The sequence below is a fragment of the Periplaneta americana genome, chromosome 15, assembly GCF_040183065.1.
Source record: "Periplaneta americana isolate PAMFEO1 chromosome 15, P.americana_PAMFEO1_priV1, whole genome shotgun sequence".
NCBI lineage: Eukaryota > Metazoa > Arthropoda > Insecta > Blattodea > Blattidae > Periplaneta > Periplaneta americana.
Genome location: NC_091131.1, coordinates 179777920 through 179791844, shown reverse-complemented (window position 1 = coordinate 179791844; position 13925 = coordinate 179777920). Strand labels below are relative to the sequence as shown.

The following is a 13925-nucleotide window of genomic DNA, read 5'->3' as shown; positions in this document are numbered from 1 at the left end:
TGGGGTCTTTTTTAAAACGCTATCTTCTATCATTTTGAAGACTGGGATTTCTAACGTTCTATTCTGGTGGTTATTTGTCTGCTGGGCTTCCGATTCTCCGTACCTTGCTGGAACCACAATGGGGTTTCTTTGATTTGGGATCAAGTTTGCCACGTATTTCTTCTTAAATTCAGGGGATAAATTAGGTTTATCTTGTGTAATTTTTACCTTTAATGGCGTCGATTGTTGAGCTTCATATCGTCTCTTCTGGGGGTGGCCTCCCCATTTTTGTGTTGTGGTACTTCGTTGACTGGGGCGATGGACATCCTGGGGCTGCTCCTTGGTATACTCACGTTCCGGTGATAATCTTGGGAATGCCTCCCCAATGGAGTCTTTCACCAGAGTTTGTTGAGCCACGATTTCTGTAAAAGTTTTTTTACCTTGGTGTATTGCTATTGCATCATACCTGGAAATCTTAAGTTCATCTATTTTTTTGATTATTGCAAGTTCTATTTTGTATTTAGGACAGTCAGCACTATTAGCCTTATGGGCTAGTGTGCAATTTCCACATGTTGCAGTTTCCTCTGTACAGTTCTGAATTTGATGACTTCCCGCGCATTTTAGGCACTTTACATCATTTCGGCAAAACTTTTTGGTATGTCCGTACTTCCAACATTGTCTACATTGTAATACTGTGCTATTATATTTATGTACTGAGTATACCATATAAAAAAGTTTTATTTCCTTTGGTAATCTTTGCGCCCTGAATGTGACCATGACTGTGGTGGATGGGCGCCATTCTATTTCGCCGCTTTCATTTTGGCATTTTTTATTAAATCTGATCACTGATTTAATAGAATAGTTCTCTGAACACATACTATGTTGCCTAATTTCCTCTTCTGTAACCTCTACTGCTACATTCTTCAGAATACCCTTCACGTGTATGTGATATGTTGGTATAAATGTGTTGCAGTTATATTTGTTGTCGAAGTCTGACGACAGAAATCTATTGGCGTCCAAATAAGTCTTGAAATGTATTTCGAATTTTGCTTTCCCCGCAGGTTTAACCACATGAATGTTTGGTATATTATAGTCAAAAAGTATTTTACCTAGTTTGAGAGGATGTATATTACTAATTAGTCCCTCTTGAGCCCTAAGTATCACTAAATAGGGGCCAGAGTCTTTGTACAAGTATAATTCTTTCTGTGAGGTTATGGTTGGTGATATTTCCTGTCCAAGTGTTGCCTGGGTCAATTTCATCTCTTCCGGTTGTTGCACCGATTTATCTGGTCTAGAATGATCTCCGGAAACCTGCCTATCTGTTGTAACCACTGATGTTATGTTTCCCTGACTTGATGTTAATACATTAGGTCCTATACTCATCTTACATTCTGCTTTATTCCCTTCCACTACCCGTGATGACCCTACATGATCACAAGTCTCTTTCTGTTCGTAAACATCGACCTCCATTTTCCTGCTCCCCTACCACCTTGCGGAGGGATAACTCCGCAAGAATATCCTGAACCTTCAAAACTATTGAGTGGGGTCACTAATTAGTTACAAAACACTCAAAGAAAGTATCAGTATTACGAGCACTTCTATTAAACACATGTATTCGCTAGAAAACACAATTAAGCGGTTCTTGGGAGAATCCAACTTTACCGTATCACCTCTAACTTACGTCTGATGTAAGATTACTCTGATCTGAACAGATGTCTGACCAGAATTGACTAGTCGCAACATTCAGTAACGCCACTACCGCAACCTACAGTTTGTTACTAAGAAATTACTATCTTGATCGAATTTATATTATTTATAAAACGATCTCTTAAGTTCTTGATATTTTCTGCATAATTATATACGTATATTCGAACTTCCAATATATTGACATCTTCAGATGCTAAGTATTTTTCGCTAAAAGCCAACTGGGCAGTACATGATACATTATGGCATCACTGATTTGTTTCTGAAGTGCTGCAAAGAGAGAGAAATTTTCGGTATATTAAAATGTATTATCTGTTTTGCCTATCTTTGATGACTCAAACGAACTACATTACTGGTCTTTAACGCAACTGTCTAACACTATATAATAATCCGTGGTGCTACAGCCCATAAAGGGCCCAGACCGACCAGCCGGCTACTGGTTTCACGTCAACATGCTGAAGCAGAAGTGGACGATCATCCAACCAGAATGGAGGTATCGTGTGGTTAGCACGATGATCCCTCCCAGTCGTAATAGCTGGCTTTTGCAAGCGGATTTCGCTACCTATCGTAGCTCCCCAAGTGCATCACGATGCTGGGTGGGTACCGGTCCCATACACTGCCCGAAATTTCATGATAAAATTTCTTCCTCCATGAGGACACGACGCCACGGCGCGGGACAACTGCTTAATACAGCGTAAATTAAATCACGCCTCCGATTGGTTTAGACACTGCCTTCGTTATGTACGGTACCATTACAATCATTACATATGAAACTCCGTTGTGCCGGAAGAAAAGAGGAATAGGCTACAAGAACAAGGAGAATATAAGGGCAACAAAGGAAAGAAAGGCAAATAAAAGTAAAATATGAGAACATGAGGGAGATAAGAACAATGCAAATATAAGAGAAAGACAAGAAAAACAAGTGGAACAAGCATAATACATAGAGAAGGGGAAGAGAAAGAGAACAAGGAGAAAAGAAATAACTGGGAAACGCGGAATACGAGTATAAGAAAAGAAGAAAAGAGAAAAACAAGGAGAAAGAGGGAAGACGAAGAAAACAAGAAAAAGACAAGGAGAACATGGAGAAGAAGACAAGGAGAACGAGGGCAGTATGAAGAGAACAAGGGGAATAAAAGTGAAATACAAGGAGAACATTATGAAGACAAGGATAAAAAGAGAAATACGAAAGAAAGACAAGGGGAACAAGGGAAATAAGCAGAATACATAGAGAAGGGGAAGAGAAAGAGAACAAGGAGTATACAAAGAGAACAAAGATAAGAGAAATAACAGGGGAAAAGGGGAATGCGAATATAAGGAAAGATGAAAAGGGAGAAGACAAGGAGAGCAAGGGTAAGACAAGGAACACAAGGAAAACGAGGAGAACAAGGAGAAGAAAAGGGGAACACGGGTAATGCAAGGAGAACAAGGGGAATAAAAGTGAAATACAAGAAGAACATTAGAAAGACAAGGAGGACAAGCAAAGAAAACAAGGGGAAGACGAAGAAAACAAGGAGAACGCAAGGAGAGCAAGCGAAATACGAGGAGAACAAGGGGAGTAGAAGGATAACAGATTAAATAGAAGGAAAGGAATAAAGAAGAACGAGAAGATGACAAGAAGAATGGAAGAAAAACAAACTGGAAGAGGAGGAGAACTGGGGGGAATACAAGGAGAACAAGGTGGAGTTAAATTTTTATGACAAGGTCAATTCGCAAGTTAACCGCAAACCTAGTTAGGAGAAAGACATAGTTACACGTGAAAAAAAATTGTTTGCATTTATTAACAAGCATGGTAGCCAGTATACCACCGACAGCGATAAAAGAATCGTTGTTTTGATGTTAAACATGTCGTAAATGCTCGAAATTAAATTGTTTACACCTCAAATCCATGCGAGGGAAAGAGAATTCTGCCCCACCGGTCACTCTGATTTAACCAGTAATGAACGTCTATTATCAAACTTCTTTTGCCCATCTCTTCTTTCATTCTTTTCCCATGACCGGAAGACTCCATTGCTTAAGACTACTACTAACATTAGAAAACATGAATATATGGCAATAATGATTTTATCGCTTATTTATCAACACTGCGTCCACTTCGTGGTTATTTAGTGTTGCTGGAATATGTAACAGCAAGATGGAATTTTGATAGGGTCCAAATATTCGATAAAGAATTGCCTGATATCTTCCATACAATTGGGTAAAAACAAAGGGAAAAATCTCAACCATGCGGGATTCGAACCCATGCCCAAGCGCTAATACATATAATAAACCTATGACTTAAAAGAGTGATGATGATGATGATGATGATGATGATGATGATGATAAAATGTCTCAATGTATTTTTCAGGGCCAAAATGTCGGAGGTGCGAGTTGATTCCCTTTTTGGGCCCCGACCAGGCACCACTGTTGGTGAGGGTAGCTACAACATGCTGATTCGCCTTGTACACAACAAGGAACAACTGATGCCGTATTAAGTACATTATACTGGATGAAGGGACTATAGGGAAACCACAATGTGACAACCTCAATCTCAGCATAGTCGCATCTAGGTTCTGGTTACACAAAGAGCTTGCTATCAGATGTAATATACTGTAATAGTCCCACAATTTATAGTACAACCACAGTCTAGTATATACAGTCACGGCGACGCTTGAGTTGTGAGGTTGCTAGGAACAATAGACTGTGCAGGTACTATTTCGCATTGTCTGTAATGAGACGATATTATCGTTCCTAGTGGTTAGCAACTAGAGTCTGTGTGATGTATCTTGTCTCACTGTGAAAAGAGAAAGGAGATATGTCTTACTTCGTCTGTACTGTTATGGCAATGGGCGAGTGGAGCGGTGCCGTCCATCCATCCTGTGGCGGAAGGGACCAGTTGATACATTCTGTAGCGCAAAATAAAATTACAAAATATCTCTCTTTGTACTGTGTAGTTCCGTCTCTGAGCTTGTCTTTCAAGAAATTGAGTTCCGGCAGTCTGCACAATAACAAGGTTTTGAAAGGAATACTGAAAATTTACAACCCTCTTATAATCTCCACCCTCATTTGAAGGGACTTGGTTTTATTGCTACTGAGACAAGATAAACCTTACCAGGTATATATGTGGATGCATATTCCCTACGTTTTGAGCTTCATGACTGTATATACTAGACTGTGGTACAACTTTCATATACCCTGAAAACACAGCAACTATTGTATTGTAAGATCCCTAGGACAATCATGGTCTTAAACCTTCGTTGCTATGTCTATCTTATAAATATTACTCCAGACCTTCTGTGACAAAATATAATAATAATAATAATAATAATAATAATAATAATAATAATAATAATTTCATTATTTGTGATCTACGTAGGAAATGTGCCAGGCTTCAATTACTCGCATTAATAAAATAAAAGTAGTAACATATTTTTATTCAATACATCTATATACTTACTTACTTATGGCTTTTAGAGAACCCGGAGGTTCATTGCCACCCTCACATAAGCCCGCCATTGTTCCCTATCCTGAGCAAGATTAATCCAGTCTCTACCATCATATCCCACCTCCCTCAAATCCATTTTTATATTATCCTCCCATCTACGTCTCGGCCTCCCCAAAGGTCTTTTTTCCTCCGGCCTCCCAACCAATATTCTACAATGCATTTCTAGATTCGCTCGTACGTGCTACATGCCCTGCCCATCTCTGGGTTTTAATGTTCCTAATTATGTCAGGTGAAGAATACAATGTGTGCAGTTCTGTGTTGTGTAACTTCCTTCATTCTCCTGTAATTTCATCCCACTTAGACCCAAATATTTTCCTAACCACGTTATTGTCAAACACTCTTAACCCCTGTTCCTCTCTCAAAATGAGAGTCCAAGTTTCACAACCATACAGAACAACCGATAATATACGGTAACTGTTTTATAAATTCTATCTTGCAGCTTTCTTGAGAGCAGACTGGATGGCAAAAGCTTTTAGAGTCTCTAGTGAGTCTTCAGTAGGCCAATTTAAGTTTGTTGTTGATATGTTTCCATGATAGACGGCGATCTAAGTGCACTCCAAGATATTTTACAGCTTCAGCCTTTGGTTTCCATGGTATCACGTTGGTTGAAAGATTTAAAGAGTCCTTGAAAAGTCAATCAAGAGAATCAACTGATGATGATGATGATGATAAGGAGGAGGAGAAGAAAGAGAAGGAAATTTTCACAAATCAAAAGTTAAATATTACCAGGTTCTACTGTAATGTCTACTAAATCGCCCTAATAGGAAAGAAAGAAAGAAAGAGAGAGAGAGAGAAAAAAGGAAGGAACCAGAAAAGAAAGGAAGGAAGCAAGAAAGAAAGAAAAAAAGAAATGATCCCGGTGGGTCCAACTGGAATTTGCGGTGGAGAGAGACATACAAGCTTCAGTGCTTCACCCACTAGACAGGGAGCTTGGGTGAATGAAGAAAGTCAAATGTCCGCCATTAATAAAAAGAAAATTACTCTTATCCCATAAAACTAAAGCATTCTCTTTTTCTGTCTTGGGTGAATGAAGAAAGTCAAATGTCCGCCATTAATAAAAAGAAAATTACTCTTATCCCATAAAACTCAAGCATTCTCTTTTTCTGTCTTTTACAATCTCTTCATTCATCATAAAGAGCAATGTTAGATAATTATTATTATTATCGTTCATTCTGTTAATGTTTCTTCCAGAAAATTTTATGTGAGGGGGACAATGAGAGTACGAGAAGAGGGAAGGTCTTTAAATGAGAATGTGGGCACCACTTATAATATATTCTATCAAAAAAAAAAAAAAAAAAAAAAAACAGCTCAAGAAAAAGACAATATTTGTATTCTTAGAGTGGAAAACTTAGGTAAACTAAGCATTACATATTATTAAATAAATTTGAATTTCAACAATTTAGCATGAATATTCATTCATATTTTTGTTCACATACACTATACTCTCAAGAAAAGAACATAATTTATTGCATACTAGCAGCTAAGATACAAGAAAAAACCACACTCCGATCATCTTTTACTCTCGAAAAAGACCCCAGTTCGGTACTTGCTGTTCTGAAAGTTTTGGCAATGGAATTGAACCCAGGACTTTTAATCTGTAGCCAGATGCTCTATCAACTATGCTACCTAGCCATCTAATAATAATAATAATAATAATAATAATAATAATAATAATAATAATATACTCAATGAAAAGAATACACATACATTGGACGAGTATATTCTCTTCTTTTTTCTATTATCTGCCATAATTAATAGTAAACATAGCATCTGAACAGCCTCTAACAGTTCTAAAAGACAATGGTTTTGTTCAAGTATAATTTCGACACTTATCTAGTTTGGAAAGGTTTATAAATGAGGAGCATCATTTTAAAATAGTTTTCTCCAGCCTTGTATTTTTTCTGTGGAATGAAAAAAAATCCAGTCTCCTCCGATCAACACTTCTTCTTTAACATCACATTAAGATGGGACAAAATTCGTTTTGTTACATTATCGTTGCAGATTTGAGCTCTGCTTTCATAGAATGGACAGAAAATGCTGCATGTTCAGTTTCTTAAGAATTGAGAAAAACCGTTCTGAAGCAATGCTCCTGAAGTAATGTATTGCAAATGAAAGTGTACACTAGATGAATATATTGTCCAAAAAAAGGGTTTATTAATTCCTCAATAATTGTTCCTCCTCCTCTTCACATGTGCTTTCTGTAAAGCCAACTTAATTACAAATCTTTGTTACCATTTCACAGTTCGCAAGTGCCCGCCATTACATCTTCCTCAACACGCTCATGTAAAGGTGCATACACACATAGCGAACGAACAACGAACGAATGATGAAGCGAAACTTCGTTATTCGTTCACAGTTTGGAGCAACGTACAAATCATCAGCAAGTGATCAGAAAACATTCACGTTCGTTGATTATCCGGAATAATGGCGGACGAAGATATAATTATAGCAAGTGCAGCCGTTGTTGTTATAGGCAGTTTAACAAAAAAAAAGTTAAAAAAGAAAAGGTGATGGTGGCAGACGCCACTCTACGAAAATCGCAAACAATATAGAGGCACTGACTTGCTTCATGATTTGCGTGGAATGGAATCAGGACAGTTTCACAACTTCTATCGGATTTCAGAAACTGACTTCGAAATATTACTGTGCAAAATAGGGCCGAAAATTTCGAAGAAAGATACAAGCTGGCGAGAAGCAATACCTATACAGGAAAGGCTAGCATTGACACTTAGATATCTCGCTACAGGAGATTCATATACAAGTTTAATGTATTTGTTCAAAGTGTCTAAACAGCTGATTACCAGGATCGTTCCAGAAGTATGCAAAGCAATAATTGAGGAACTGGAAGATTTTATTAAGGTAAGACTGCAAGACAGGGGAAAGTTTCAATATACGGATACCTCACTGACAATTATCTTAAAATACTAAAAAGAGAGAATTGTCTGTGTTTGTCGAATGCGCATCATGCTTACGAAAAGGCACTTTTCAGTGCCAATAATTTATTTTCTGTGCACAAGGTTGGAACTTTGGAGTAAGAGGGAAAGGAAGGTATCCGTGTTCTGAAACTTAACCCAAGACAGTATAAGTAATAATAATGAAAATGTTGCTTATGCAATCACGTGTTTTATTTTATAACTTCGCATTATTTTTCAAATTTGTGTTTACAAAACTGCTGATTGTATGATAATGATTTTTGCAAGAGAAGTAATGCATCTAAATTGTAGAGGATCCTTTAAACTAGTGGTCGTCAGCACTCGCTGAAATGTACAATGGGTACGCGGTGCCGTCCTGTGTGCACCGTCATGCAACAGAGAGAGATAAATAGCATACCCGCTAGCAGCTACGAGAGCACTATAGTTCACTGTGTTTTCTGCGGGTAAGAGAGGCTAGCCCCAGCGTGCTGTGCTGACGACCCCTGCTTTAAACTGAGCAAATTGTTTAAAGCAATTGAATAGCACAGGGAAAAACGAGAGAAGTCCATGTAATAGCTCAGGTAGTGTAGATTATAGTAGTTTAACTGCACAGAATAACAACCTCATTAGTCCAAAGACATTGGAAGAATGATAACCCAAAGAAAATAGACTGCAGGCCTAATGTGTCTTGACACTTTTAATTTGCTTTCCTGTAAAAATAGTAAAACGTGACATATCAAGGTTTTTCTCCTCTACTCTTCAATTGAATACGCCAAAAAGGGAAACATGTAAGTAAGAGCAAAGGAAAGATGAATATTAATTACACAAATCAACACATCTGTTATATTTCAAAGAAAAATATACATTACAAAACATTACAATATTAAAGCCATGTTGTAAATGAATTTGGACAATTGAGGGGCATAGAACAAAAAGCAGGTAAGTGACAGAAACCTAGTTTTGAGGAAATTACAGTGAAAGTTCCACATGCAATAAAATATTATACATTAGTTTGGTGAAATGATGCCCATATAGCAGCACTACACAGTGTGATCACTTATCTGATTTTATCCCAAAGAAACATCCTTTTGGGCTATCACAACACGCACTTACATCATTTTTTTTAATAATGTCACTTACCTGCTTTTTGTTCTAAGCCCCTCAATTGTAACTAACCATTATTATGCCTGAGCAGCAACTCTGAGTGTGAAGATGTCAGTTCTGTGACGTGTCTCTGACCACATCTTCAAAAGCATTTTTATTGTTATTTAGAAATTAAAAAGTGAAACGAAATATATTTTAACAGGATAAAATTGTAGCATGCCCCTGCCATTTATTATTTTATTGCAAAAGATAATCATAGAATTGTTTCTTTAATGCTCCAAATATTATTTACATCAGTCCCTAATGGATAATATGTTCTGTGACACTTACTACAAGCAATAAAACTATCCACTGGATGGTAGCACAAGTCCTGAACAGCTCTTCAGTTGTTTGGTATGGACCACAGTGTGACAGTTTGCAGTGAAAGGGTGATTTGTAGTTTTTACATTAGAGAAAAGAAAACATAAGTGCCTGTTTTCCTGAGAGTATCTTTATTACTAGTCAGTTCTGGGATGTCTAAAATATGTAAAGTATGTCTTGTAAATTTATGTTAACAGTCAGATATGATGGTGTGCATATTCAACACAATCTTAAAGCCAGTAATCAACATGAGATTAGAGGGATTACAAATTGAGAATGATTTTCGTCAGTTCTCAGACGTCACAGATAATTACACGGTGTCACAGAAATGACCATGTGTCTCACAAGTGACATTTCTGGCATTGAAATGACCCGTTTGTAATAAGCCCACATTACACTGACACTTTCCACACTTCTTGATATCTGGACAATGAATTCTGTCAAAAAGGAAAGGTTAATTGCTAAATTGAAAAAAAAAGACAAGAAGGAAGCTATGGTAAAATATTCATTAAAGAATGAAGAACAAAGGAAAGTGAGAAAGTTAAAGAAAATTATATAAAGTGAAGAAAATACCCAAGATACATTACAAATATCTAATGGAGGGTAGTGGAAAGTACAAGTAAAATTACAATGCAAAACAACAAGAAACATCGAAGGAAAGAAGAGATATACTAAGGCTCCAGCACGTAACATTATAAAAATAACAGATAGGAAAACCAGGGAGAATTGAAAGCCTATAGAGATTTGAAAAATTCACAAGAAGAATTGGAAAAACTGAAATGTAGAAAAGAAAAATACAAGAGGTTTTAGATTAAAACAAAGATTAAAAAAAAATGTTCATAAAACAACAAAAATCGGAAGTAGTTGAAAAGGTAATATAAATTGATCTACACAATCGAGGAGACACTACATACTTCCAATGGACAACTCATACAGAGGAATGAACAGTGAAAGGTTATATTACAGATATCAAAATATTGATCAAACATTGCATTAAATGCAATTAACTAGATCTTGTGCTGGGGGGGGGGGGGGGGATCTATCCAGTTTCAAATTTGTCTTTTGTCGATTCTGTGGGATTTATTACAATTCTTATTTCGTTATTTCTTTCTCAACAGATACAACCAATTGCCTTAATATTGAAAGAGTTATGTCATATAAACTAGTATAGGAGTGAAATAAAAGCATGTAGGATTTTTCATGTTGTTAAGGAAGGTTAATCATGAATCACAGAACTGACATTATGATACAAAATGTACAATAAAATAAAATCATCTTTCAAATAATCGCGTGGCCAGTTATGTAATATCAATCTACACATTAACAATAAGTTAATATAAAAAAATAATAATTAAATACATAATGTAAATTATCTGGGAAACATAGGCCTATCTCATTTTCTCTGATTTTACTAATTTTAGCCTTAATCATTCCTGAGATTTTATTACATAAATTACATTCCCAGATTCAGTTTCTACAGGGTTGTCAATGTATTCCGGCAGAATATGGGCGTTGGAGCTAACTTGTTCCTGTGTACTTAGCTCAAACTGTCCCATATCTGCTTGGAACAGAATGTTGCCAATCATGTGTTCCACAATGCATCACATTCTTTCGCTGTATGAGCGACGTTTTGTGGCAACAAAGTCTCCAAAGATGGTGCTTGTATCTTTAGCTTGGTGCTTAGCTACTGTTGCTTGCAAAATGGCATAGGCCTCTGATATTCTTGTGTCCTCTTTTGATTTTCTTTTCCTCAACCCCCCAGATGTAAGAGGACTTGCAGTGGAACACACTGGAGTTGAGAATGATGTCAATCCCTCAGATGCAACAGGAATTGCAGTAGAAGGCACTTGAGTTGAAGCTGAATCCATGTCATCAAAAAAATCTCGCGACGTTTCATCAGGCACATTGTTATTCTGGCCTTCATCCTCGTTCGCGTGACCTAAAACCTCCTAAGAAAAAAATTATTATATATCATTACGAGTTTCCAAATTTAAAAACGCAACTACAATTTTTTCCCCTTAGAAATGCCTTTAATAACTCCTAAACATAAAAATAATTTCGGAATATATAGTTTATATTGCTTTTTTTGTTAAATACTAGGTTAGGATACCTTGTTGACTAGTTTCAGCCTGTGGGTTATCGTAATTTAGTATTTGAACACGTGAAAGCAATATAAACTATATATTCCGAAGTGATATAGTGTTAAAAGTTGTGTAATCAAGATCTATAAAAATAATAGTAGTTAGAATTTCAAAAAACATCATGTCTTTATGGATGTCTTTCTCTCCCTCAGATGCCGTCTAGTCCTGAAGAATGGCGTGAAGTATCAAAACGCTACAATGAAGACTGGAATTTTCCACAGTGTTTGGGAGCATTAGATGGTAAACACTGCATTCTACAATCACAGATTAATAGTGGCACCGAGTTTTTCAACTATAAAGGGACATTTAGTATAGTTTTGTTGGGAATTGTGGATGCTAACTATTCCTTTATATATGCTGATGTTGGATGCCAAGGAAGAATTTCAGACAGTGGGGTCTTAAGGAATACTTCATTCTACAGGAAACTGCAGAACAATGAACTTGGAATTCCATCTGATGACTTTCTCCCAGGCAGAATGGAGAAAGTCCCATATGTATTCATAGGAGATGATGCACTCCCTCTACAGAACAATTTGTTGAAGCCTTTCCCAGGTGTACAAGAAAATGGCAGCAAAGAGCGAATATTTAATTACAGGTTATCAAGAGCACATCGTGTAGTAGAGAATGCATTTGGAATTCTTTCTGCTGTATTTAGGGTTCTTCGCAAGCCAATGTTACTTCAGCCAGAAAAAGCATGCACTGTAGTATGGTGTTGCTTGTATTTGCATAATTTTATGCGTAGAAGTGATTCTTCTAGGAATCTCTACACTCCTAATGGAACATTGGATGCTGAAGTTGCAGGAAATGTTACTGGAGGAATGATACTGCACTTACATCATTCCTGCCCTTTAGGAGGGTCCCAAGGAAGTCGGCAGTAAGTAGTCAGTCGATCAGAGATGAGTATGCTACTTATTTCACGACAGAATTGGGAGAAGTACCATGGCAGCGAAAGTATTCCTAAGAGAATGTCAAAGTGTTTGTTATACAAATATACTGTTTGATGCTTCGTTAACTCACGAAGAATTAGATGACATGGGCATTACCTTAAGGGGTTAGGTACAGCTCACAGCAGTAAAATTTTTGGAAATATTCAACATTTTTTTCCTCCATTACTGTAACTTGTACAATAATGACAATTGGTATGTGTAAAACACTGTCCTTCTGCTGTATGAAAAAAAAAATATATATTTTTAAGATTTTTAAAAAATTATCATATATATATTTTTTCAAAATTCGTAATGGTGGTAGTTCACTGTGCAGTGATGAAGCATTTCCCTCATAACTCATAAACTTGATAACTTTTTCATGTTCTCTCTCTTTTATTTTATTGCTGAAACTCATGTGTACAATATCATGCTCTTTCAACTACATTTTTTGTTAGAAGGAAATACTGATATTTGACCATTTTTTAATGAATTTTTTTTTTATCAGACAATCTATCAAAGATAGAGAAGTGATCTTGCATCATATTGTAGATACGACATGCATAAATACACACAAAAAATTTCATGACAGAATGTTGGATAGTTTTTGAGTTATGTGGGAAATGCTTCATCACTGCACAGTGAACTGAATTTTGGAAAATAAATAAATAATGTTTTTTTTTAAATCGTAAAAATATGTTTTTCACATAGCAGAAGGACAGTGTTTTACACATGCTAATTTTCATTATTGTACAGGATACAGTAATGGAGGAAAAAAATGTTGAATTTTTCCAAAATTTTACTGCTGTAAGCTGTACCTAACCCCTTAAAAGTGCCCATATTTGCCTGATTTCCCATATACAGTGCATTCAATTTCCAAATAGCTCACATTGAGAATTATATAACGTAGGCAAAACTATCTGTGTATCTTGTTTATAGTAGTAATAGATATGTGGCTAATGAGAAAGACAGGCTACAGCGCGACATCACATTCTTAGTCGTAACAAGGCCAACATTGAACAAGTTTATATATAAATGTACGTTTAACATGAGTTTAATATAGCAATTCCTTTGTTTTTTAGAACTTTGAACATGTACTTTTATTAGGCGATTGTCATGGTGGCCATGATTAGACCATGATAACCATGTGACTTGATTTGTGCCGAAGCCCGTCTTTCTCGTTAGCCACGTAATAGATTTATGTTGTATTGCATTTATGTCACTATGTTATTTTTAGTATGTATTTTTTTTTCAAGTTCCTTTTACGTTTTTTTGGTATTATTATTGTTATTATTTATTGAATTACCTTCTGTATTCAACA

General features: G+C 36.3%; 1 protein-coding gene across 2 annotated transcripts in view; it reads right to left on the bottom strand.

Annotated features, from left to right (window-relative positions):
• LOC138715560 (uncharacterized) overlaps nucleotides 1–3738 on the bottom strand; it is a 135002-nt gene extending 131264 nt beyond the window's left edge. For both annotated transcript variants that reach the window (XM_069848631.1, XM_069848630.1), the window contains exon 1: nucleotides 208–3738. In XM_069848631.1, the coding sequence (XP_069704732.1) occupies nucleotides 208–1449 (1242 nt within the window). In that variant the 5' untranslated portion in view covers nucleotides 1450–3738. The remainder of the gene's footprint in view (nucleotides 1–207) is intronic.
• Nucleotides 3739–13925: the final 10187 nt, after the last annotated feature.